General features: G+C 45.0%; 1 protein-coding gene and 1 non-coding gene across 35 annotated transcripts in view; both read right to left on the bottom strand.

Moving 5' to 3' along the window:
• The window catches only part of CLASP1 (cytoplasmic linker associated protein 1), a 773,091-nt gene that overhangs the window by 313,502 nt on the left and 432,666 nt on the right, over positions 1-26,923 (bottom strand). For 17 of the 34 annotated variants that reach the window (XM_063933995.1, XM_063933998.1, XM_063934000.1 and 14 more), the window contains 2 exons: positions 18,299-18,406; positions 16,038-16,100 (listed from right to left, as the gene is read on the bottom strand). The exons of 12 other annotated variants lie outside the window; for them this stretch is intronic. In XM_063933995.1, coding sequence (XP_063790065.1) covers positions 16,038-16,100; positions 18,299-18,406 — 171 coding nt within the window. The remainder of the gene's footprint in view (positions 1-16,037; positions 16,101-18,298; positions 18,407-26,923) is intronic. 5 more of the 34 variants (XM_063934002.1, XM_063934007.1, XM_063934010.1 and 2 more) reach the window with 2 other exon arrangements.
• Positions 9,126-9,244, bottom strand: LOC134946248 (5S ribosomal RNA). The gene has a single exon (XR_010182161.1). It is a non-coding gene; the product is annotated as a 5S ribosomal RNA (ribosomal RNA).

Here is a 26,923-nt window from a genome sequence, read left to right as displayed (position 1 = left end):
ACCAAGCTTGTTCGATCCTCAGACTACTAATGCCAGTATACGTACGTTCTTAAGGATGACAGAACATGATTGTAGGATTCCTAATGGTAGGAGGGTCTTTGACAACTTAAATTACCATCAAAGACAGGCCCTTAAATCCCTAAGAGATAATGATACCATCGTTATTCGCCCCGCAGATAAGGGCGGGGCTATTGTACTACAAAATGCAGTAGACTATGATAGGGAAATTAGGCGCCAGTTGGCGGATGTGACAACTTACACCAAGTGTACTATGAATCCCATGCCAGGAATAAAAAGACGGGTTGATAGGGTGATTGATATGGCTACACACAATGGCTGGCTTACTGAACAGATTGCCTTATATTTGAAAGTGGACTTTCCGATATGTCCATTGATATATACTCTACCTAAGGTCCACAAATCTCTGGTGGACCCCCCTGGCAGACCAATCATCTCTGCCAGGGGTTCTCTATTACAGCCGCTTGCCATGTTTGTGGACAGTTTCCTACAGGAACTCATCCCCTATATACCTAGTTATCTTCGTGATACAAGTGACTTCTTGGAAAATATCCTGGCATTTGGGGATCTTGGTGAAAATGTATTGTTCGCAACCTTAGATGTATCATCTCTGTATACTATCATCCCTCATACCGAAGGGATTGAGGCAGTTAGGAAATTGATGATAACACATGGCAACATGCATCTTCCATGTGAATTTATCCTTGAGTTACTTGAGCTAATATTGGTCCACAATCATTTTACATACCAGGGTGACTATTGCCTCCAGTGCTCAGGGACCGCTATGGGGTCCAATGTGGCCCCAATGTACACGGGCATTTTCATGCATGACTATGAATCAACAAATATTTATCCTAGATTTGGGAATAAGATCATTTATTATAGGAGATTTATAGATGACATATTTTTACTGTGGAGTGGCACCAAGGAGGAATTTCATTCAATGTTGAATGAACTTAATGCCTTGGACTCGACAGTCCGCTTTACTGGAGCATGTGAGTGTGACTCTATAAATTTTTTGGACGTAACTGTATTTCGGAATGGAACGAAGCTGGGGTCCACATTATATAGAAAGGAAACGGACAGAAACACTTTTCTGCATGCGACCAGCAAGCATCCACCTACTCTCAAGGCAAGTCTCCCTGTGTCCCAGTTCATGAGGGTTCTCCGTAACAATACAAATTCTGACACAGCGGAAGCCCAAATTGTACAAATGAAGGAACGGTTCCTCGAGAGGGGATACACGAGAAGTGTTGTTGAGAACTGTCTCACCAAAGCTAGGTTGAGGCTTCACCAGAAACGTGATTGCAAACAGAATCGTATGATATTCGTAACACAATATGATGACATGTCTCCTGTAATCTCTAAAACCATTAAAAAGCATTGGCCGCTACTTAAGTCTGACCCGAAATTTCAAGGCACTCTTGATAATCCGCCTATGATGGCCTATAGGCGTGGTAGAAATCTGAAGCAGATTCTGATGCAACCTGGTCGATCTTTTGTGACGAAGGAAGACGTCACGTGGCTAAATACTAAGAAACCAGGATGCTTCAGATGTGTGGGGTGCACTACGTGCCGCTCGTTGCTGCCGGGCACCTCTTTCCCACACCCACATAATGGTGGACTGATCAAGATTCGATATAAGCTTCATTGTAGGCTGAGCTATGTGGTCTATATGCTATTATGTCCATGCGGTCTAGCATATGTTGGAATGACGACCTGCACATTTAGAGAACGCATGGCAAATCACAGGAGTTCGATTCATCAAGCGATCACTTCTGGGAGATCTGATAAACCAGTTGCACAACACTTTCTCAAAATGGGACATCAGGTATCAGCACTTAGATGCCGGATCATAGACTGGGTTCCAGAACCGGAGAGAGGTGGAGACCGTACACTTATCTTGAGGAAATTAGAGGCAAGATGGATTTTCAAATTGGGAACATTGGCCCCCAATGGGCTCAATGAGAATAACCCTCAGGGTATTTTTCTTAGATAAGGGACGTGGGACCCTTTGGGACCAATGCGCTTTTTGTTATAGTATTTAGGTGTATTTTTGTTATATATATTTTTTTTGTGTGTCTTTTTTATGTCTTTCATATGCGTATTTTGTCATATGAAATATTGTCTTCCGTACCTCACCGGCTCCTACTACCTACAGGTTATCTCCTGATTGTGTGGTATTATTAACTACACAATCCCTGGCTTGCACGCGTGGCTCGCCAGGATTATACTGTGCTGCCTTACCCCCTATATATACTTGATTAACTTCTATTTTGATTGGCCCCTAGGTTATAAAATAACACCTGTGCCCTGTCCATGAATAATAATATATATCCTGTTGAATTGATGTAATGGAGTGGGTTTTATGTTATGAATATAGTTGGGGACGCCTAGCGGCGGTTGCATGGCAACCATTTGTCTGATGTTATCTCCGCCTACGGAGATCTGAACAGGGGAAGCGTCCAAGCGTTGCTTGGCAACCCCCTGGAACACGTCATCTTTGAACACGTAACACGCTTATCGGAAAGTATCCGGGTTGTTGCCTGGCAACCGCCCCGATACGTCACTTCCGCTGGCGTGCGCTCTGACAGCGATTGGGTGATGAGGATAATGGGATGGTCCTGGATATGGTTGCTTGGCAACCGCTAGGAGACACAACGTGGATCAATGTGTGGATCCGGAGGCAGACAGCGAAAATTGTACTGGCTATGGGGGTTAACTATACTGACCCTGGTACGAGCACTATTGGGGTTATTGGTGCGGGATTTATATTGTGATGTGATGTGTTTTAGAGTACTTTGAATAATACGGGCTAACTCCGCCCACACTATGACGTCACTTTGGCGCCGATGATTGAATGGTGGGTAGATAAGGGGCCGGTGAGGCAGGGTCAGATAGGCTGATGGTATTTCTCTATGATGACATGACAGCTTTTGAATGATGTTTATGTCTCCTGATGACGGTCTAATATGACCGAAAACGTTTGAGCTTACTTCTGGAATATCACATTGGACTGTGATGTACAGTCATACTATGCTGTCTGGGCAATAAACTTCTGCTGACACTTTATTAAGAAAAGACTGGTGAGTGCTCCATTTCTTGTCTCTATAAGTGGATCCCCTGGAGGGTTTTCGTGGATGACACCCCAGCCGTTGCTTCAATGTGTACACGTGAGTGCGACTTCTCCTACATATATATATATATATATATATATATATATATATATATGTATGTATGTATATGTAATTTACTAGTCCAGTGCAGTTTTATTGTTTATATGCAATAACCTCTGCATTGTACCTGTGACTGAGTGTGCTTGTAGCTGTTGTGTGTGATTCCATTCTCCTATATCACATACTGCTATCACTATATTGTAACCCTGAGGAGCTAGGTGCGTCAGGGTCCCATACATATGTGTGTGTATATATATATATATATATATATATACACATACATACATACACATACATACATACACACACACACACACACACATATATACATATATATATACTGCTCAAAAAAATAAAGGGAACACTTAAACAACACAATGTAACTCCAAGTCAATCACACTTCTGTGAAATCAAACTGATTGACAATCAATTTCACATGCTGTTGTGCAAATGGAATAGACAACAGGTGGAAATTATAGGCAATTAGCAAGACACCCCCAATAAAGGAGTTGTTCTGCAGGTGGTGACCACAGACCACTTCTCAGCTCCTATGCTTTCTGGCTGATGTTTTGGTCACTTTTGAAAGCTGGCGGTGCTTTCACTCTAGTGGTAGCATGAGATGGAGTCTACAACCCACACAAGTGGCTCAGGTAGTGCAGCTCATCCAGGATGGCACATCAATGCGAGCTGTGGCAAGGTGGTTTGCTGTGTCTGTCAGCGTAGTGTCCAGAGCATGGAGGCGCTACCAGGAGACAGGCCAGTACATCAGGAGACGTGGAGGAGGCCGTAGGAGGGCAACAACCCAGCAGCAGGACCGCTACCTCCGACTTTGTGCAAGGAGGAACAGGAGGAGCACTGCCAGAGCCCTGCAAAATGACCTCCAGCAAGCCACAAATGTGCATGTGTCTGCTCAAACGATCAGAAGGACTCCACGAGGGTGGTATGAGGGCCCAACGTCCACAGGTGGGGGTTGTGCTTACAGCCCAACACCATGCAGGACGTTTGGCATTTGCCAGAGAACATCAATATTGGCAAATTCACCACTGGTGCCCTGTGCTCTTCACAGATGAAAGCAGGTTCTCACTGAGCACGTGACAGACGTGACAGAGTCTGGAGACGCCAAGGAGAACGTTCTGCTGCCTGCAACATCCTCCAGCATGACCGGTTTGGCAGTGAGTCAGTAATGGTGTGGGGTCGCACAGCCCTCCATGTGCTCGCCAGAGGTAGCCTGACTGCCATTAGGTACCGAGATAAGATTCTCAGACCCCTTGTGAGACCATATGCTGGTGCGGTTGGCCCTGGGTTCCTCCTAATGCAAGACAATGCTAGACCTCATGTGGCTGGAGTGTGTCAGCAGTTCCTGCAAGATGAAGGCATTGATGCTATGGACTGGCCCGCCCGTTCCCCAGACCTGAATCCAATTGAGCACATCTGGGACACCATGTCTCGCTCCATCCACCAACGCCACGTTGCACCACAGACTGTCCAGGAGTTGGCGGATGCTTTAGTCCAGGTCTGGGAGGAGATCCCTCAGGAGACCATCCGCCACCTCAACAGGAGCATGCCCAGGCGTTGTAGGGAGGTCATACAGGCACGTGGAGGCCACACACACTACTGAGCCTCATTTTGACTTATTTTAAGGACATTACATCAAAGTTGGATCAGCCTGTAGTGTGTTTTTCCACTTTCATTTTGAGTGTGACTCCAAATCCAGACCTCCATGGGTTAATAAATTTGATTTCCATTGATCATTTTTGTGTGATTTTGCTGTCAGCACATTCAACTATGTAAAGAACAAAGTATTTAATCAGAATATTTCATTCATTCAGATCTAGGATGTGCTGTTTAAGTGTTCCCTTTATTTTTTTGAGCAGTGTATATGTGTGTGTGTATATCAGGATTTTGGTACTTACCGATAAATCCCTTTCTCCGATTCCACAGGGGCCACTGGAGTGTAGTTACAATGGGGAGATAGTAGGTGGTATTGGTAGCTGGCACTTTAAAAATTCTCACACTGTGGCTAGCTCCTCCCCTACTATCTCCCCTCCAAGCCAGTCTACGTTAAACTGTGCCCGAGGAGAGCTGTAATAAACAAACCGTAAGGTAGAGGAGGTTAACGACGCCCTGTAAACCAGGCGAACACAAACTAAACCTGGAACAGAACCTGACAAAAAACCAGGCTAGCCTGAACCCAACAAGCAGTCATATGGTGATCTGCAATCGTTAATCAAACAAAAATCAGGAGAAACAGCGCTGGGCGGGCGTCCAGTGGCCCCTGTGGAATCGGAGAAAGGGATTTATCGGTAAGTACCAAAATCCTGATTTCTCCTTCATCCACTAGGGGCCACTGGAGTGTAGTTACAATGGGGACGTCCCAGAGCTCCCAAAAAACGGGTGGGAAAGCGCTGAGAGTCCTGTAAAAACTGCTCGGCCAAACAGTGATGCAGAGGCCGTAAAAGTGTCAAACTTGTAGAATTTGACAAAACGAATGTCGGTTTGACCAAGTAGCCGCCCGACAAAATATTCATGGAGACCCCGCGGGCGGCTGCCCACGAAGGTCTTACAATGCGCGTAAAGCGCGCTGAAATGGAAAACGGAGGTTCCCTAGTAACCGCCAAGAAGACTGTCTGATGATCAGATGTATCCAACTGTCCAGCATATGCTGGGGCCCCGGCTATTTAGTACGGGAGCATCGTCCAGAGCAAAGAAGAAAAAACACTTCATCGAATAGCCTGAGACCTCTGTAGAGAGAGTTGACGAGCCCTGACAACATTCAGAGAGGATTGAAAACCACTAGTGTCAGATTTATATGAAAAATGGACCTCCCCTCTGGAAGAAACGACCGCTGAGGCCGAAGCACAGCCCGGGGAGTTGCCAATAGAGTACTCCCTGAACAAGAGGCCGAACTTACGGCCGCTAGGCTAATCTCATTTGGAAGAAAAGCGAAAAAGGCAGAGACCTAAAATTCCGGTCAGTGTGGTTTGAAGCGCAGCGGAGCAAAAAACCTCCCAGAGAAACCAAAGATGAATGGTAACTGGAAGAAGGGGGAAAAAACCCCTTTTATCTTCATTATGTTCCATAAAGTTTTCCCAAAGTGGCAAAAGCGAGAAGAGGTAATAGACTTCTGAAATCGGAGCCCAGTAGGCCTAACCGAACTAGGGAACTCCTCCCTTCTGAGGTCTCGTGAACAGTCACACGGGTAACCGAAACCAGTGTAAAATTGAACAAGGAGAAAAAAGGAGCCTGTTGAAGTAGACAGTCCAGTCGAGGTAGGAGCCAAGGCTCCTCTACTGACAACAGGCGTATCTGTATCTTCAAGTCATGCGTGGCCCAACCAGCGCCACCGAGAGGACTAGCACGCATAATCCCCTCCTGTGTTACTGAACATGAAGTAGAAATAGAAAAGGAGGCAGGATAGAATAACCAGAAAACTCCCCGGAGCCCTGAGGGCCTCCACGGCTACTGCCGTCCGAGAGTAATAAAGGGTTAAAGAGTCAGTCAGAACGCCCTGAGGTCGATCCGAAATCTCCGCCCACAGCGGACCAGCTGACAAAACTCCGGGGCATGTTCCCTCACCCAGGAGTCTGACCTGGTGGCTTGATCTGGAAACAAGATTGTTGTCCCCCGTTCCGAGAGGAATGGAGGCGACCACTCATTACGTCGCAACTTGACTGAAGAAATAGAGTCTCAGGTGCCGAGGAATGAAAAAAACCTCTGACGGACCGTGTTGAGAAACGTCTATGCGGAGCATAAATTGGATCTGTGTCGAATCAGAAGCTCGTGGATCCTCCGGATATTCAGAAGCCACCTAATGTACAGAGTGGGATAGTAGCAGTAAATTGTCCCATTAGGGAACCAACGTCACCCACTGCCCTTGAAAAAGAGTTATTCTGTTATCTTCCTAAACTCTGTGGGAGCGGAAGAGAGAAGAGTAAAGGACTTACAGTGAAAATGAGAATCCTGTTAAGGGGGAATCTGAGAAAAGCCTGTCCAACGGAAATCAGTAAACAGGCATCTCTGAAGACAAGGGACACATAAAACTCCCTTTCTTGTTTAAACTAGCAATCACAGACTAAAAGGATTGTAAGGCCAGAATAGGCCTGTCCGAGCCACTTGGCTTCGGAACGTGAAAAGAAAACAAAGGCCTGAGAACTGTCCTAATTCAAATGATATGTGAAAAACAGGGATCAACACCCTTTGCGGTTAGAAACCTATGGAGCGCAGCCTGCAGTATGACTCTCTTGTCAACGTAAATCAGCCGACCTATGCCGAGGGACTCCTGAGACGGTTGTAACCGCCCAAGCCTTCTCCCATCGACCTGCGCCTACCCTGGGACCCTGCCGGTGTAATGGGTGTATAGGATGACATAAAATCAGACTGGACTGAGGATGTTGAACCTCTGCTTCAGCCTTTTTACCCTGAGAACCCCTGGCGACGAAGATATCACCCGTGTGGAGTCAAAAACCTGAAAGGGCACGAAAAAATCTAAAGGGAAGACCAGTAAAGGTCTGTCTTGGAGCTGGGGCAGTAGTAGGAGAAATCAAAGTGGACCTACCTCCATTGGTTCAAGAAATCCTGCAGAAAGTTCCTTCCCCAGAACCATCTGCCCCGTAGGATTTCATGTTTACTTGTCACTGTCGCAGCCCCAGAGGTCGTCGGGTTAAGACAGCCCAAGCGAAGATGCAGGGTCCGAGTCTGTAGACATGGAGACCTCCAAGGAACATAAAGCAGAATCGTGATTCTGACCTGTATCAAAGTATCAATTGATCCTGATGCGAAGCATCCTGTAACCTAGAGGACAATTGTTCCCCAACCTACCTGCTCCGGATACGGTAGAACCATGCTGCCGCATATGTCGATGGATCCCTGAGCAAGGTTGCCTCAGGAAAACGGCGGCTTGATGGACCGGCGATACACCGAGGTGTATACCCTAGAGAGGTTCTGATACCATCTCCTGCCATCTGCGGGGAAAAGATAGGAAAACAAACCTTGTTTGATACCTGATATTGTGTATTCGGGTGTCTGTCGGCCGCCTACCGGAGCCTGCCCAGCTCATCCGAAACTGAACCAGTCGCTGTCATTTTCGTCAATGGCGTGGAACCCTGATGGACTTGACGTGTCCTCCTCCTTTACCTGCAGTATCAGATGAACTGCTGTATTATGTACCTGTATATTCTGAGACACTGGTTCAGATCCACAGAAAACAGACATCAGTAATGCATGGAATGTTAGCAAAGTTTCTTTTTGGAAAGGTGTGTTTGGTCCCGCTGTGATTTGATCCTGTGACCTTGGAAACCAAAGTCCAAGGGCTTACCTGATGAGTTATTGTCTGGTTAATAGTGACATTACCTGCATCATTGATCAAACAGGGGTGTGCAGGTGCGTGGAGGGCGAAGCAGATGGCTCCGCCGCATACTTCACACCTAAGAGGGAATTCTTCGACTATCCCAGGAGAGACAAACGAAAGGAGAAAAGGTGGGTTAAATAAACAGAGCCCTACGTAAGGTGTGCACTATAATGTGTAGTGACCGATACGATTAAAATAAACTTTCTGGAGCAGCGGAGACCTGAACCAGCAACGCTGCGCTGTGGGACAGGAGTCTTAGCCCTAGGCTATAGGAGTTCTCCTTAAAGTTTTGTTTGGATTCAAACCCCTGTTCAGATACCCGCTACTAGCGTACTGAGCCGCAGCGCTATTTGTCTGATGCCTTACACGCATTCCACAATTACAAATAGCATTAGTAACTAGTGACAACAAGGAATAATAAAGGGAAGGCAACACCCCGCCCTGTATTTAGTGTACCGCTAATTAAGGTGCACCAGATGTTTCTCTGAGGTTCCGCTGGCTTTTCAAAATGGTGACCAGCCTGTGAGAAAGATGGGGGAAAATGTTATGTGCAAGATGTTGTTATTAGAAAACATTGCGGAAGTAGCCTACAGCACCTGGTATTCCCAGGCGGTCTCCCATCCAAGTACTAACCGGGCCTGACCCTGCTTAGTTTCCGAGATCAGACGAGATCGGGCGTGTTCAGGGTGGTGTGGCCGTAGGCTTTTATCCCCTATATCTGGTATTTTATGGATTTATCTATATACATACCTACACGCACTTAAATATATATATATCTATATATATACATGCACAAACATAACTATATATGTATATATACACACACACCGTAGGTAAATAAATACTGCACAGTAGATCCTTTTAATTATTATTGAGCTGAGTCCCAGCTACTGTAATAGAGCAGGTTCCCTGATTTGCAAGTAGGAAAATGCTGGGTAGAGGACTCTACTGCAGGAGGAATGTATCTATATTTCAGCAGCCTGAAGTATCGAAAAGTTACAAATCCCAGAGCTGTTGCCTAGCGACGGGGAGACCTGGGAGCCCGCTGAGTAAAGCAGGTTAACTGTTAATATACCTGGGACTTTATTTGTATTTGTCTCTGAGTATGCAAGATTAGCCCACTGGGCTATAGGAGACACTGCAAATATGAAGCCAGGTCTGTGCAGGGAGGAAATGGCCGCCAGAGTGAAACTCCTCTGGGCTATGCGATAAAATCTATATAGTGGATAACTGGATTAGTGCTGAGCCACTCTGACTATATCACATTCTCCTCAGCACCATGTGCATTAAACTCACATAAATGCCTATTACACTATAACAGTGGCCGGGGAGCGGAGAATGCTGAGCCCGCTGTACAGAGCAGGAGTTAGCTCCGCCCCCCGGCTATGGCGCCTTATTGCAAAACTAAGCGGGAAGCGAGCTGTACCCTCCGCTGGGCCTGCGAGTCACCGCCGGGGAGCGCTGAGCCCGCTATACAGCGCTAGTAGAGCCCTGTATCTGCTAGCCGCCGCCGGGGAGTGTTGCGCTGAACAGAGCGCGAGTCGCCGCCTGGGAGCAGGGAGCGCTGAGCTCGCTCTACAGAGCGGGACTTAGCTCCGCCCCCTCCGTACAAGGCGCCAAATTTAAACATTGCTTTGCGCTCGAGCGGGATCCCTGTGCCGGCTCTGTGAGTCGCGCTGAGTGGGGATCTGTGCGGGGGGTGCGGGGAGCTGGGGGAGCAGAGGGTTATCAGAATGACACACACCCGTTTTTCAGTCAGGGTTGTATAAACACATACTCAGCCTCCCCCAATCATCCTGTCTGTTTCTCCATGAGGAGGACAGGTAAGGATACAATAAAGTACATTACAGCCCCAGAGAGCCCTTCTGGAGTGGGTTGTACAACAATAAACAGTGCATTGCTCTAAAAACATACATAGCCACCACAAATAAAGTATACTTCACTCACCACTGTGTTCTTGGTGGATCGGCCCCGACACACGCCGCACGCAGCGGCGTCCAGCCGGAATCTTCTGTGGTGGGGTGGTCCCGACACAAGCCGCACGCAGCGGTGTCCGACCATTTTTTGATACTCACCGCTGCCATGCTGCCGGAATCTTCTGCTGGATGGAGTGGCCGCGACACGCGCCGCACGCAGCGGTGTCCGCCAACTCAGGAGAGCTCAGTGTCTCCCTCAGCCGGGGCCCATCCCTAGCCGCACGCAGCTGCGATGGGACCCCGCCGGCAGCTCCCACGGTGCAGACTGGCAGTGGCAGAGCTGCCAGTCTGTGAGTGTGTGTAAGAAAAATAAAATAATAAAGAAAAAAGAAGAAAATTCTTCAGCTAAACCCAAGTGAACCAGCTACCTCGGGCACTTAACTAAGACTGGCTTGGAGGGGAGATAGTAGGGGAGGAGCTAGCCACAGTGTGAGAATTTTTAAAGTGCCAGCTACCAATACCACCTACTATCTCCCCATTGTAACTACACTCCAGTGGCCCCTAGTGGATGAAGGAGAAATATATATATATATATATATATATATATATATATATATATTTATTATAACTATGTATGAGTATAGATATAACAAAGCACAGTAGATACTGGATGTATGTCACAGAATACTTGTACCAAATATTCAGCTAGCAGTACACTTGTTCTTAACTAACACTGTCTAAAATGACATGTAGAATACTTACTGTAAGTGTCTGGAAAAGCATAGCGCTGATGAGACAGGCGGCTTTACAGAGGAGACTTAGCCCAGCAGTCCCAGAGATCAGCCCAGCTAGTAGCGAAGAAGGTGCAAAAATCTCTGTGAGGGAGAGAGCGATGCAGCTCCAGGGCGGGAACACCAGCAGTAGATGGTGCCCAGAGCTGGGGGAGGGGCTATAGGTCAGCGTCTTATCCCCTCTGCTGGACTTCACCATCAGTACTATGGAGCCTATTGTAAACGGATTTTAGTAAATCCGACCTGTGCTTCCTGCTCTGGTTGATATAGTGGGGTCCCTGTGCAGTACAGTGTCCACGCCAGTGGTGCGGTCCATCTCCTGGGCCCGCGATTTACCGGCAGGTCCCACTTGGGGACCCTCTTACCTCCTCCCTGATGTGCACCCACGTGATCCAGAAGAGCGTCAGTGGTGTGTGCCTGAAGTCCGGTGCGCCTCCGCTGCAAGTACCCGGGAACTAGGCCGCAGGAGTATGCAGCACTGTTGGTGGAGGTAATGGAGCTGCAGCACAGAATGTCAGAATGACATAAACAGTGCTGCAGTCCTTGAAGTCTTCTAAAAAAGCTCTTTCCAGGGCTGCCTAGCGCAGCCCCACCTGTTAGCTGCCTGCTCTGCAGGCACCAACTTACAAACTGATCTCCAGTGCCTGGAGGTGGGGTTATAGAGGAGGTGGTGCAATACATCCTGGGAACAGTCAAAGCTTTAGCCTGTTGGTGCCTCGGATCAAGATCCAACTCTACACCCCAATGTTATTCCCTGTGGAATACCAGTGTACCTTGCTGCAGAAAGATGGATATAGCCAATGTTTAAAGTTGTCCTAGTGACCTGGTTAAAATACTTTGGGGGAAATTCAATTATATTGCCATAGCTCTCGTCAAAAGTGACCGAGTGCCATTCAATGAGCTCATCACCCCATAGGGCATCAGTTACATAAAGCGACTTCTCCCGTCTAAAAGTGCCATTTAAGGTGCCCAAAATCCAGGAGCGATGCAGTAAAAGAATCTCAGGAGGCTGCAAACTGAAATCCAAGACATGTAATAAGTGTCCAAAAACAACTTAATAGCTCCCGGCCACTTTAGACAGGCGACAATAAACAATTGAATTCCCCACTTACAATAGCATTTTAACTGTGCCAACAAACTGATGCAGGCAACGGGTCTCCAAATTATCAAGTGTCGACATAATGAGTGACTATATCCCCACTGCAAATCTCAGGAACAAGAAGTCAACGTTATCCATAGATAAATAAATAAGCAGTTGCAAATAGATTAGTAAGATTTTTACCCCAGTCTAGGCTACTTCCTTTAGAGATCGTCTCTAGATGATTTTCCTCTCAAAACTAATGACACTATATTATTTATAGACTGCATGCTAATCACCAAATCATATTCCGGTGCAATTTCACAGGTTTTAAGATATGTCCATGGAAATTTTCGTCCCCGACAATGTCCCTGGTGATTATACTAAAAGAACGCACTTGCCATTTTTCTGCATCAGATGTACCTAGTATTACTGTGAATGAAGTATTTTGCATACACATTAAATAAATCAGTTATCCATATGAACCCTAGTCCCGCCATTCTTGAACATGCAGCTCAGCCTGACATTGATGGGTTGAGCTGAATGTCCGCTCAATGTTGATGAACACTGAGCGACATGCGGGAGCGCGCATCGTTCATCAATCTGACCGCCATACACACTGGCCGATTTCAAGCTATAAAAAAAAAAACGGTAACGACATAAATGTCGTTATTGTTTATTTTTTATGCAGAAATCGGCCAGTGTGTATGCCCCATAACTTTATATTTTAATCAAATATATTGCAGGGTTTGAAATGATGTCACTTTGAATGTGTGATAACGATGGATTGCATTTAACAAATACCTAGACCAGATCTATTTCCCAGGCTTGCGATCATTTGGATCACATTTTATACCTTAGCTTATCCCCAGATAGGCTGTATGACATTGCAATAACACACACAGGTATAGTGACCATTCCTTAAACCACATTATGCAAATAACCAAAAGGTGTTCAGTTTTTTTCCCCTAATTATCTTAATTCAAAGAGTTTGCCCATCAGAAGTCAACTGTACAAACTGTAGGAATTCTGCACAAAATTAATTGGACTAGAAGAACGCAGCAGCTAACATCTGTCCACCAATAGCCAACAGGCAGTCTGTGAATACCAAGTCTCTTTAGCTGTTACACATATATGGTGGTGTGCAGGGAATTGTAGTAACCGCTGGAGACTCAGAGCTTTTCTACTTGAGAAAATCAAGTTTATGAAAATTTAAACCTGCACAATTTATTGGTGCTTAAATCAATGGACAGAAGTTGCCTCCAATGCATTAGAGCTTAAAATGAATTTAATTCACCTGTATGAAAGTAAAATGAAAAAAAAAAAAAGAATGGTTGAAAAGAAAGCGGTAATGTAATGGATAATACACACACACACAAAAAAAAGCTAAGTTACATGACGTGGATTACAGACCCTGTGTTAACTATGTACAATATTTTACTTTGCCAGTCTCAAAACGATCATGACATGATGACATCAGCATTTTCAGTGGCCCTCAGTACAAATGAATATATAGGCTCTTTCACTATACAATTAAGATGGAAATTGTTTGATAATATATAACACTATATACTCACGTCCACGTTTTTGATACATTTCCTATAACCTAATACAGTGTTTCTCAAATTGTGCCGTGGCACCCTGGGGTGCCTCGGGAAACTTTCAAGGGTGCCCTGGGTTGGTGGTCCAGGACCAATTCAAATTATGGTCAATGTAATAGGCATAACCACTGCTGGTTGCTGTCAATCATAAAATATATGGACAAACAGAAGCAAATCTTATACCTCCCCACATGAACCTAAGGGTGACATTTAAACAAAATTACTTAATGTAAGATCTCTTTCTAAATTTCTCAATAAGAAACTTTTGGCCTACAAGTGCCGTGAAAAAAAATCTGATACTGTAGGGCGCTGTGATTCAAAAACATTTTGGAACCACTGACCTAATATAAATGTAGGATATTACTTTTTTTTTCTACAACATCTTGTCTCCTCTTTCTGAGAACAAAAACACAATTAAAGTACTGTATCTGCAACATGAATTATTGATAATCAGTTGAGAATCATTTACTTTGTACTGTGCCCCGACTTCATTCTGTCTGCTAATACCAATCAATTTTCAATTTACAATGACAAAGAGTCCATGACACAGATGTGCTCCGTAATATCAATACCAGCTGTAGCTTTCAAGCTTTGACTTCCATTCTCTGACCATACTGGTCATAGGCCATAACAGTCAACACAGAGAGGTGAAAGAAATATATTACAGTACTAAAACCTTGTTACCTTATGTTTAGAATTTTTCAGTAAGCATGAAGGGCAAAAACAAAAACGGGCATTTTATTAAGGCTTAATTTAGGAGAAATGGTCTTCAAATCCAGTCACCTCTTCTACAGAGTCTGCTAGAAAAAAATTGCCAACACTAATTTCCTAACTAAAGATGGTAATATCCGAGATAGAATGACCTTTGCCATAGATGTCTTAAACAAAAAAGGCAATGCACACCTGGAAAAACGCCTACAGGTTGGACTGAGAAGGAGAAGCCTACAGATTCTGCAAATAAGGAAGAAAAAGCAGGAGCCTAAGGACCGGGCCTAAGATGAGTAACTTGATGGGCCTACAAATATCTGTTAAGGAACATGTTAAGACACCGCCCATTAGTTTGAGGGGGAAAAAAAAACACAAAAGTACTAGGGATAGATTTTTCAAACCTTCTAAAGAGGAGAAATGTAGATATTAAACATTCTATAAAAGATAACTAGAATACAGTTAATTGCTATGGGCAACAGTTCCACTTAACCTCTTCATAAAGTTTATAGATTCTTCACCAAAACAGAAGGATGCTTTATACGGACATTAAAATGCAATACCATAGACTTATGTCTGTGCCTGTAATATTACATTAAATCATAATATGGTCTTTCCTGATTAAAGAACAAAGAGTTGGGCCACCACAAAGGCACATTAGCATTGTTGCCTCACAGCACTGAGGTCAAGAACCTGGAGTATGTTGCGTTTGTATGTTCCCCACAAGTTTATGTGGGTTTCCGACCACACAATAAACACACACTGGTAGCTCAACTGGCTGCTAACTAAAACAAACAAACAAACAAACAAACAAACAAACAAACCCAATTGTATGTGTGCACTAGTTGTATGTGATAGAGAATATGGATTACAAGATCCATTTGGGCAGGGACTTATGCGAATGACAAATATTCTTTGTATAGAACTGGGTAATATGGTGACACTATATAAATACATAGGGGGAGATTCAAATGTTTGAAAAGTCAGTTGGGAGTCTGTTTTTTCCTGTCTATTAGATAGGAAAAAACAGATTCCCAACTGACTTTTCAGACATTTGAATCTCCCCCATAAAGTCTTCTATATTGCTAATTCTACAAGTATGAAGAGAACACAGAGGGGAACTTATAGTGGGTTTTTTGACTGTTCAGCAGGTAAAAGAAAACTTGTGTTCTAAAGTACTAGACCACATTGTATCTTACTGCAGTCTTTTAGACTTTATTTTAACATTTTGTCTATTCAGTTTACAAGAAGTGTGAGCTTAAAAACAAACAAAATAAAGAAAACACTGTTTAGCAAGACAAAGCAACACATAATAACATGGGATGATGGATGTGAAGGCATGATGCCTGCAGAAAATACAAGCACATTTAATGATGAAGCTCTCATGCAATTAGCACAGGTTCACCTGACTGCCCCACAGACTCGGAGGTGGAGAGCGCACTAGTGGACCTGGAATGACGTCGAGAGGCTGCAAAAAGGAAGGAATGGCAAACACCCAGAGGGTTACCACAGATAACAAGGAGACAAACAAGCACACATACAGTACTATACTGAGATTACTGGGGACTTATCTGGTCCCAGAATTACAGCAATGGGGCAGGAAGCAGAGTGTGAATTTAATGAATAGCCTCTGGCTAAAAATATTTATTGTTGTTAGTGCAGGTTCACAAAAGATTCATAACCAATTCTCCAATATCAGAAAATGGGCATCTAGAGATCAAGCTTATCTGTACTCTATTAAAGATTACACAAAGTCTGCCCAGTTCCTGTACAGAAACCTACCATAAAGATGTGTCCTCTTACATCTTTGCTCCGTGCGCTATAAGTCGCACTCGCAACATAATGCGTGAATGCCGTGTGACTCGGTAGCTCCAAATGCTATGCTACAGTGTTTTCCTGGAAAACACTGTAACATGGATTTTCGGATGCATATACAGCCGCAATTACACACAGAATATATGCATGCTGCATATCATTTTAATCACCAGGATTTAGGCATGCTGCACAGCCTTTTAATCAGCAGGATCTGCTCACGCATCTTATTTCATTCTGCATATTTAGCAACTAAGATGCATTTTCGTGTAAAAAAAACCCACAAAAAAAAGGTGCTCGCCGCAACCGAATCCCACCATATCATGGCGCGACTTGAAGGGCTGTTTAGCGTGACTGCAGCAAGGATGTATGAGGACACATCTATACATCGCCATCTGCTACTTTTAAGGCCCCCATCCACTAGTCCGATTTGGGCAGTTTTCTTCAGATTTCGATGCATCTAACCATCAAATCTGAAGAAAAGTGTCACATCGGATGGCTCTTCAGATCCGATGCGCACTCCCGTATCAGATATGTCTGAACTACAGATCTCTGAGGCTGCCCCAACTATTTATCTGAATCTGAAGAAATCAGGTTCACATCGGAGTGTTTTTTTTTACTTCAGATGTATCTGATCAGATTCATCTGAAGCGTCACTTGACTGGCCCACCACAGAACGAGGCAGCAGCAGCAGTATCAGATCAATCACATGTAGCATGTGTGCATCAGATATATCTGATGCGATCTGTCGGCACATGATAGATCGCATCAGATATATCTGAAGTGAATGTAGTGAAAATTAAAGCCAGGGTCCGATCCGATTTCCGGGACGCTCCCGGGAGAGTTCAAGAGAAATCTGATGTGATCTGCAGTTCAGACAAGTTTGAGTAGTGGATGGCCACCTTTACAGGTAATTATCTAAAAAATAAACAAATGGTTCAGGACTGACTACATGCACAAGTGATAAAGGCAGAAAACTTTATTATGGAGAAACCTGACCTCTGCTGGTGAAGACTGGTCAGCCTTATTGTATGAAGCATTCATGTATCAAAATGCGGATCACTAAAGGACGTGCTACTACAAAGTGGAAAGTGCTATACCAGCCACCTGCTTGTATTGCACTGTTCATCCTGAGACTTGTAGTTTCACGGTTTTCTAAGTCTGCTCTATAGAGAAACGATTAAGTAGACAGTAAATTATTCTGAAAGTGTCCTTATAATCTCTGGTAACTCACCTGGCTGAAAAAAAAGCAATACTAACTAATTCCTTTTACACTGTCTTAAGGTTCCAAATACAGAGACCTTACAGCAGTTCCTTCACTCCTGAAAGGCTCTGTATGTCATTAGAGGCTATAACAGATTAGAAAAAATGTGTCGACGTGTCACTCTGCTGAAAGGCTATATGAATATAGAAGAGGCGAAAGATTTTTATGCAGTGGAAATGAATTTAGATTTCCACCATGTAACATGCATATCACATACTAAATGATACGAAGAAAACTCAATCAACACGCAACAGACATCTAAGTATTCTAATACAACAGTAACAGACTTATTATAACACAAATACAGGAAAAAGGAGTTACAAGAAGTGTTTAGTAAGTTTTAGAATACAATATAAAGATTGTAACAAGCCAGAAACTCTTACCTTGGCTTGAATCTGATGGCTCAGTGGCTGCATATTACTAAATCAGCCAAAATAACAGTTTGTAGCTTGCTTTCAAAATGTAAAAGACATTTTACATAATACACAATACTGTGTTCTAGGACTATGGACATTGAGGTGGTTTGCTTAGTCAGAATTACTGTAGCTGCTGCGGGTTGGGTAAGGGGATTTTGATCTAGCAATACTCACCGAGTGGTGCGAAGCCCCTAGCGGGACTTGTATCACGGCTGCTCTCACGGCTGGTGTCGCGGCTGCACCCCTGACTCATGCTCGGTCGAGGGATGCGGCTGCTCCTGGCTAGCATGTGATGTAGAAAAGCAGCATATTAAAACAGACAGAATATATAAGAAAATCTACAAAGAAGCAAGTGGTTAGTGCGGTTATAGTAATGACCGACATCATCTTCAGCTGCAAGAGAGAGCAGACAGGTCAGAAAGTACAGAGAGCCATTCAGATTTACTCACACAGCACAAGACAGTTAAAGGACAAAAATAAAAACCACGTAAAAAAATTATTTAAGGCCTACCTGTAGGTGACAATAGGCGATGCAGTCAAAATGTCAGCTGTCGGGATCCCGGCAGGCAGGAGACTGACACCAGAATCCTGACAGCCTACATATTACCAGCACCTGGAATACAGACACCTGCCCATAATTCCAATCGCTTGGTGGGTCCACGTCACCAACCGAGTGGGAATAGAACCTGTGGCGAGCAAATCTCGCCACCAGGCCTAATGTGTGGTGAGCGCAGTGAGCCCATAAGGGGACTCGCTGTTGTTATTCTGGCAGACAGGATGCCGCTGTTGGGATAACAGATCCGACAATTGATCTAACTGCAATACTCCTGCTCACCTATATTATACAAGTTTACTCTGCAGTACTCATACACATGTATATATACCCTTCTTTCGCGGGGCGCTGGGCCTTCCCCCTTTTCTGAGTGACAGAATGCGCCCTGCCGTTTGTGCCCGCCCTGCTGATTGCCAAAGGACTGCCTTGCTCACTGCCGCCGGGCCGCGCTGTCACTCCTCCCCGCAGCTGCCTTAGGCTTGTCACGCTGATAGCTCTCAGCAATACTGTAGGCTACTGGGGATCTGGTGAGATGAGGAGGGCTGGGTTTGCCTCTACCACGAGGCATACCCAGCCCTCCTCTGTGTAAATGACCCTATAAAAGAAAACGCCGGGGAGGATCAGTGTGGCTGCCATTTTCATCCGGCTCCGCAGTGTGTGAGGGGGGACCAGCCCGCTCACTCCCGCAGCATCAGCCTCCAGTAAGTTGAATTGGCTAAAACAGTCATCCGCTTCTTGACCTCCCAACGTGTAAAGATGCTGTGCGCATGTGCACGGCATCCATTCATGCTATGGGAGAAAGCTTGGGGGGAAGCCCAGCACCTCTGGCCCGCAACAGTGATGCCGCCGACCGCCCACGCCCCCTGTAGTAACGCCCCTGTAGTAACGCCTGTGGGCCGCACCGTCCACTTTAATGACGTTACATGGCCACGCCCCCTTTTCAGGCGCACACAGTTTCTAGAGGGAACACTATCTATCTATCTCTCTCTCTATATATATATATATATATATATATATATATACATACACACACACACACACACACATATATATATATATATATACACACACATACATATGTGTATATATATACATATATATATATATATATATATATATACACATACATATGTGTATATATATATATATATATATATATATATACACACACCACGTATATATCCCCCCTTTATCTATCTTTCCCTATATCAAAGGCTTCACAGTAATACTAACCTGGATGGAACAATGTCATGGTATGTTAAACATTGTTCGTTGTGGATTCTCTTGAATTTTAGATGGGTTTTTTTTTTTTTTTTTTTGATGTACTGAAAACTCTGTTTCAGAAAATGTATATAGTATTTAAATGCAGAAAGGTCCTCCTGTGCAATCACCACTAAAATGGCTTTGGGAATCCCAATGTTATCCTGTGGACCCAGCCAGAGAAATATACGTTATGGTAAGAACTTACCGTTGATAACGTGATTTCTCTTATGTCCACAGGTATCCACAGGATAACATTGGGATATTGTCGAGCGACAGCGAAAATGGCACCAACACGGTCACGAGCTTTCTGGCCTCCCAGGATGCATTGGGGCCTCCACTATATAGTCCCGCCCACTGACTCAGTCAGATCAGTTCGTTCCACAGCGATTTTAGGCAGGAACCTTGGGTAGAGACCTGTACAGGCGATAAGAACACACATGCACACCCTTCCATACAAGAAGGAAGAGGTTTAGTGATTGTCTAGATCCTCAAATCAGATGCGTCAGGGTGGGATCCCTGTGGATACCTGTGGACATAAGAGAAATCACGTTATCAACGGTAAGTTCTTACCATAACGTATATTTCTCTGGCTGGGTGGCGATAAAATTGGGATTCCCAAAGCCATTTTAGTGGTGGGGACGCTCCTGATTGCACAGGAGGACCTTTCGCCCGAAGTCTGCGTCATGAGAGGCAAAAGTATCCAAGGCATAATGTCTGATGAATGTGTTTATGGAAGACCATGTGGCTGCCCTACATATCTGTTCTGCTGAAGCACCCTGCTGTGCTGCCCAAGAAGGACCTACCTTACGTGTAGAGTGTGCAAAGACATTAGCCGGAATAGGGAGATCTGTATGAGAATAAGCTTCTGCTATTACCATTCGGAGCCATCTCGCCAGCGTCTGTTTACTAGCAGGCCAACCTCTCCTATGGAATTCGTAGAGGATGAAGAGAGAATCTGTTTTCCTGATGGCACTAGTACGATCTATGTAGATTCTTAAAGCCCGGACCACGTCCAGCGACGCTTCTCCCGCAGATAGTCCCGATATCTGAAAAGCTGGGACTACAATTTCTTCATTCAGGTGAAATTTTGATACCACCTTTGGAAGATAACTAGATCTCGTTCTGAGAACTGCTCTGTCTGGAAAAAAACTTAGGAAAGGAGACTTACATGATAATGCTCCTAAATCTGACACTCTTCTGGCTGACGCCATTGCCAGTAAAATAAGAACTTTAACCGTTAACCACTTAAGATCTGCTCTCTCAAGTGGTTCAAACAGAGGACCCTGAAGAAATTTAAGAACTAAATTCAAATCCCAGGGAGCTGCAGGAGGAACAAATGGAGGTTGAATATGTACTACTCCTTGGAAAAACGTACGTACATCCTGTAGGTCAGCAATCTTCTGCTGAAACCATACAGTCAACGCTGAGACTTGCACCTTCAAGGAAGCAACTTTCAACCCTTTATCCAATCCTGCCTGAAGGAAATCCAAAATCCTAGCTACTTTAAAAGATTTCGGATTGTAATTTTTTCCAGTACACCACTGAATATAGGCTTGCCATATTCTATGATACACACGAGCCGAAGAAGGCTTTCTTGCTCTAAGCATGGTTTGGATTACTTGTTTTGAAAATCCTTTAGCCTCTAAGATAGAGGTTTCAACAGCCACGCCGTCAAAGATAGGCGATCCAGATGACTGTGACAACAAGGACCCTGCATTAACAGATCTGGACGTTGAGGGAGCAGTATCGGTGCTTCCATGGACATTCTCAACAGATCTGTGTACCAATGCCTTCTTGGCCAAGCTGGAGCTATTAGAATGATTGCTCCTTTTGCCTGTTTTATTTTTGTCACTACTCTGGGTAAAAGAGATTTTGGAGGGAACAGATATGCCAGCTAAAACCTCCATTCTACTGACAGTGCGTCTATAAGGACCGCTCCTGGGTCCCTTGTTCTTGATCCGTACCTCGGAACTTTGTTGTTTAGACGAGACGCCATAAAGTCTATCTCTGGTAGACTCCATCTGTTCACCAGTGTCTGAAACACTTCTGGGTGTAGTGCCCATTCGGTTTCCTGAATGGTGTGCCGACTGAGAAAATCTGCTTCCCAATTTAGTACACCCGGGACAAATACTGCTGACAATGCTGGGAGATGGAGTTCTGCCCATCTTAGAATGGGAGTTACTTCCTCCATCAGACTCTTGCTGTGAGTTCCTCCTTGATGATTGAGGTATGCTACTGCCGTCGCATTGTCTGAGCGGATCTGGACTGGTCTTCCTTGTAGATTGTCCTTTGCCTGAACTAGAGCCAAGTAAACGGCCCTTATCTCCAACAGATTTATCGGCAGGCGACTGTCCCTTGCGGTCCATTTTCCTTGGAACCATAGGCTTCCGTGTACCGCCCCCCAGCCTTGCAGGCTGGCATCTGTTGTCAGGACTTGCCACTCTTTTATCCAAAAGGGTCTCCCCTTGTTTAAATGGTCTGTCTGTAGCCAACACACTAGAGACCTTTTTACCTTTACTGGAATCTTTATCATCTGTTTCTTTATCGTCTGATGATTTCCGTTCCATTCGGTCAGAATAAGGTGCTGCAATGGTCTGGAGTGGAAGTGCACATATTCCACCATGTCGAAGGTTGATACCATCAGACCCAACAGTCGCATTGCTGCATGGACTGACATTGTCTGGGCTTCCAACGCTTCCTGAGCCATGACCTGCACCTTGACTATCTTTTTCTCTGGTAAGAGAACTCTCTGTAGGTCTGAATCCAATATGGCCCCCAAATGAACCATCCACTGTGACGGATTCAGGGACGACTTCTCCCAATTTATGAGCCACCTGTGTCTCTGTAAACAAACTATCGTCTGTTGGAGATGGCTCAACAGTAAATCTTGCGACTGTGCTAAGATTAACAGGTCGTCGAGGTATGGGAATATTCTTATCCCCTGCTTGCGCAGACAAGCTGCCATAACCACCATGATCTTGGTAAACACCCTGGGTGCTGTAGCTAGCCCGAAAGGCAGAGCTTGGAACTGGAAATGTTACTGGAGGATGGCAAACCTGAGGTAACACTGATGTGACAGTGCTATAGGCACATGTAGGTAAGCATCCCGTACATCCAGAGATACCATGTAGTCTCCCGGTTCCATAGCCAACATTATGGAGCGTAACGTCTCCATGTGGAACTTCGGGATCCATATGTATTTTTTCAACATTTTCAGATTTAGAACTGGTCGATATGACCCATTTGGTTTCTGGATTAGAAATAGATTGGAGTAATACCCCTGTCCCTTTTGTGATGGAGGTACTGGGACAATCACACCTGACTGCAGTAATTTTTGGACTGCTTCTTGCAGGGCATTGGCCTTCGACTCTATACGAGACGGGCTGGTGCAAAAAAATCTTTGAGGAGGCTGCCTCCTGAATGGGAACCCATACCCCTGATATACTACCTTCTGCACCCAGGCATCTGCTGTTGACTGTTGCCATATGTATGCAAATTGAAGGAGTCGGCCACCTCCAGGCGGAGGCCCGTCTCTTCAGGCTGAGGGTTTCTGTTCAGGTTTGGAAGCTGGCTTTTTGCTAGCCCACTGCTTCCTACCCCTGGATTTAAACTGGGCTTGTTAAGGCTCCTCTTTAGCTTTTGCTTTGCCAGCGAAATGAGCGAAATTTTAAACCCTTGGACTTCGGGTTATAGGTAGCCGGAAATCTGACCTTTTTCGATTCAGCCTCTGATTCTAGAATATCCGATAAAGGTTTTCCAAATAATATATTACCCACAAAAGGCAATGCTTCCAATTCTTTCTTGGATTCTGCATCTGCCTTCCAGGTACGTAGCCAAATTGCTCGACGAGCGACTACTGTCAAGGCTGAAGCTTTAGAAGCAACTGTACCTACATCAATTGCTGCTTCTTCCAAATACTGGGCAGATTGTCTTAAACGGCAAAAACGATCCTCTTGCTCCCCAGTAGGAGAAGGGATGCTGTTCTCTAGTTCCTCTATCCATTCGCCCATAGCCTTTGCTACCCAGGCCGAAGCCATAGCAGGTCTTACCACTGCTCCTACTAGAGAAAAAATATTTTTCAAAAGGCTCTCTACCCTTCTGTCTGTGACATCATTCAAAGAGTTAGATGACAGTGGTAAAGCAGATTTATGCACGAGTCGCAGAACATGTGCATCTACTTTTGGAGGAACTTCTCTCTTCGAACAATCCCCAGCAGGAAATGGATAATAAGAATCCCATCTCTTAGGAATCTTATACTTTTTACTGGGCGCTGCCCAAGACTCATCCATCATTTCCGTCAACTCATCTGACGCTGGAAATTCAGCTTTCACTGATTTTGTTCGTTTAAATACAGGTGTTTTTGCTTTTAACGCTGTCTTGGCTGGCTCTTCCAAAGAAAGCACAGCCTTCACGGCATTAATAAGTTCATCTACATCTTCTGAACTAAAGCTCTGCGACTGATCATCATACGGAGTTGATTCTATTATTTCCTCATCATCATCCGATGTATCATCTTGTGTAGTCTGCCACACAGACGTATCTGTCTTAGTCTTACCTGCCCCTTGGTTGCTTGTAGAGGCTACTGGAACCAAACCATAGGAGGGGAGCTGCATGTATGGGTTCATAGTGTAACCTAACCCTTGAGGTGGTGCTACCGGAGCTAACCTGTCCGCTATTGAAGACAGAGTCTTTGCGAACATATTCCATGGTGGCTCTACTGGTGGTTGAACTAACTCCTGTTTTTTACTTCGCTGAAAAGCGAAACAGTTTGCACACAAACCCTCATAAGTGACCAATTGATTCATATCAATTACCCCTGACTTACAAGATAAGCATGTTAGGGCTATAGGAGTGCTTGATAAATTCTCCTCATCACTTTTGCCGCTCACAGACATGGTATTAACCTGTTATCGACTACACAATTTTGTGACTGAAGAACACCCTATATGTCAGTATATAGAGGTGAGATCAATCTGACCACAGTGCACCTGATTTGAGGGTCAGAACAGGACTGACATTACACAGAAAAGTCAGCACACATACTAGCAGTCAGTCACATGTTAAAGCATTAGACATTGTCATATGAGAATACAACCTCCATAATAACTTATACATAAGTAGGAAAATTGTACTTCTGTTTTAACTGGTTCTATTTTCAACATAACATGCAGAAAACACAGTAATATGCAGGTCTCATATGCAATAGGTACTAAAAATTAACAATGCATACTAAGAAGTAGAGAGAATTTCTAGTACTGTATACCCTGCCTCCAGAGAGCGGGATACAGGGAGACTCACCACACTTCCATATCCAAGCAAATACGCTCGTAAGACGCTGAGTGGATTCAGACGCTACTGGTGTACACTGCCGCTCTTGATAACTGATAACGGACACGGACGCTCACCAACGGACACGGACGCTGAGCGACTTCCACGTGTATGCAGACGCTAAGGCCTGCGACTCGGTCTGGGCGGGTTTATATCCAGTGTACACAACCGCAGCGTCTAAGCTGCGACCGAGTACCCTCGTGGTAGCGTCTGAGCCGGAAGTGAGGTCATTTAGTTCATGAAACGAGAGACACACGGGAACTGGCCGTGAACTCAGAGGAGGGACGGCCAGGAGAGAGTCTGAAACCCCCCGTTGACTTAAACTCCCAGGATCGCGGCCTCTACCTGGTCCTGGCGCCTATGATCCCCGGAGCGTAGCGCTGTCACACTCGAGCTGTTCGGCGCATCAACACACTGTTTATAGTCTCCACCAAATCAGTGTAGCTGTGTCCTGACCCCTCTAGTAAGAGGAAGTCCATAGACTCACCGTCTTCCCATGCTCCGGCCACAGCCTGGTTACGTCTGCTGAACCTGCTAGAACATCCGACACAGACGCCCGTCGAAACAGCACTGATACCCGAAGGTAAGCGTTGTTGCGACCCGGTGGGGAGTTGTTGGAGCGACTCTTTCTAATATGCGTTAAAGACGCTGTTAAGATAAGTCGCTCTAAAAATATAGTAAGTCTATAAAAATAAAATAATAGCTTTAGGCTGCTTTATTCACAGCAGCCCTGTGACCATGCGGCTTCCTGCCGCACCAAGCAAAAAAATGATCTGACCGAGTCAGTGGGCGGGACTATATAGTGGAGGCACCAATGCATCCTGGGAGGCCAGAAAGCTCGTGATCGTGTTGGTGCCATTTTCGCTGTCGCTCGACAATATCCCTATGTTATCCTGTGGATAATCCTGTGGACCCAGCCAGAGAAAACTTGTTTTCTGTTCCTTGGTGTATAGTGTCAGGCCTCAATTGTGCGAATAAAGATGAGTATTCTCCACTGGAGATTACTGTATATTGTAATCTCTGATCTAGTGCCAATAGGTTTTATTCATTCTTTAATAAAGGTTGTTCTTCTAAATGATGGAAATTGAGGAGCAATCTGACACATTAAGTGTCTCACTAAATTGGTGGTTTGTCCTCGTTATGTGGAAACTGCAGCATCACGAAACGAAACCGGTAAATGATAAACACTATATACTGAAGTAGTCCCAAGGTCTAAACCATGCAGATAAAGCCATGCCTTTACCGGTATGCTGCCGGGATCCCGGCGTCGGTATGTATGTCTGACCGGCGGTCAGGAGACCGCCGGTCATACCGACGCCGGGATCCCGGCGGGGAGGGGCAAGTGCAGCAAGCCCCTTGTGGGCTCGGTGGCGACCGCTGGGTGTCGTGGACACCAACGAGTGGAAATAGTCCCTGTTGGTCGGCATGCGGACCATCAGGATAGTGAGGGGGCGGGATGTCGGTGGAGGTCATGTGACCACCGGTCTCCCGACCTCCGGTCACATGAATACCACCCCTTCAGTATAACTGGGAAGAAAAGGTGATGGCAGCACAAAAATGTCTCTGAAGATAGTCAACATTACAAGTAATCTCTATTATTACTGTAACCTTCTCATAATATACAAGCCTCTACCTGATTTATGACAAGCCTCTAC

The sequence above is a fragment of the Pseudophryne corroboree genome, chromosome 7 (genome assembly GCF_028390025.1).
Source record: "Pseudophryne corroboree isolate aPseCor3 chromosome 7, aPseCor3.hap2, whole genome shotgun sequence".
NCBI classification, from domain to species: domain Eukaryota; kingdom Metazoa; phylum Chordata; class Amphibia; order Anura; family Myobatrachidae; genus Pseudophryne; species Pseudophryne corroboree.
Note: the sequence above shows the minus strand (reverse complement) of the source record. Positions and strands in the feature narration are given on the sequence as shown.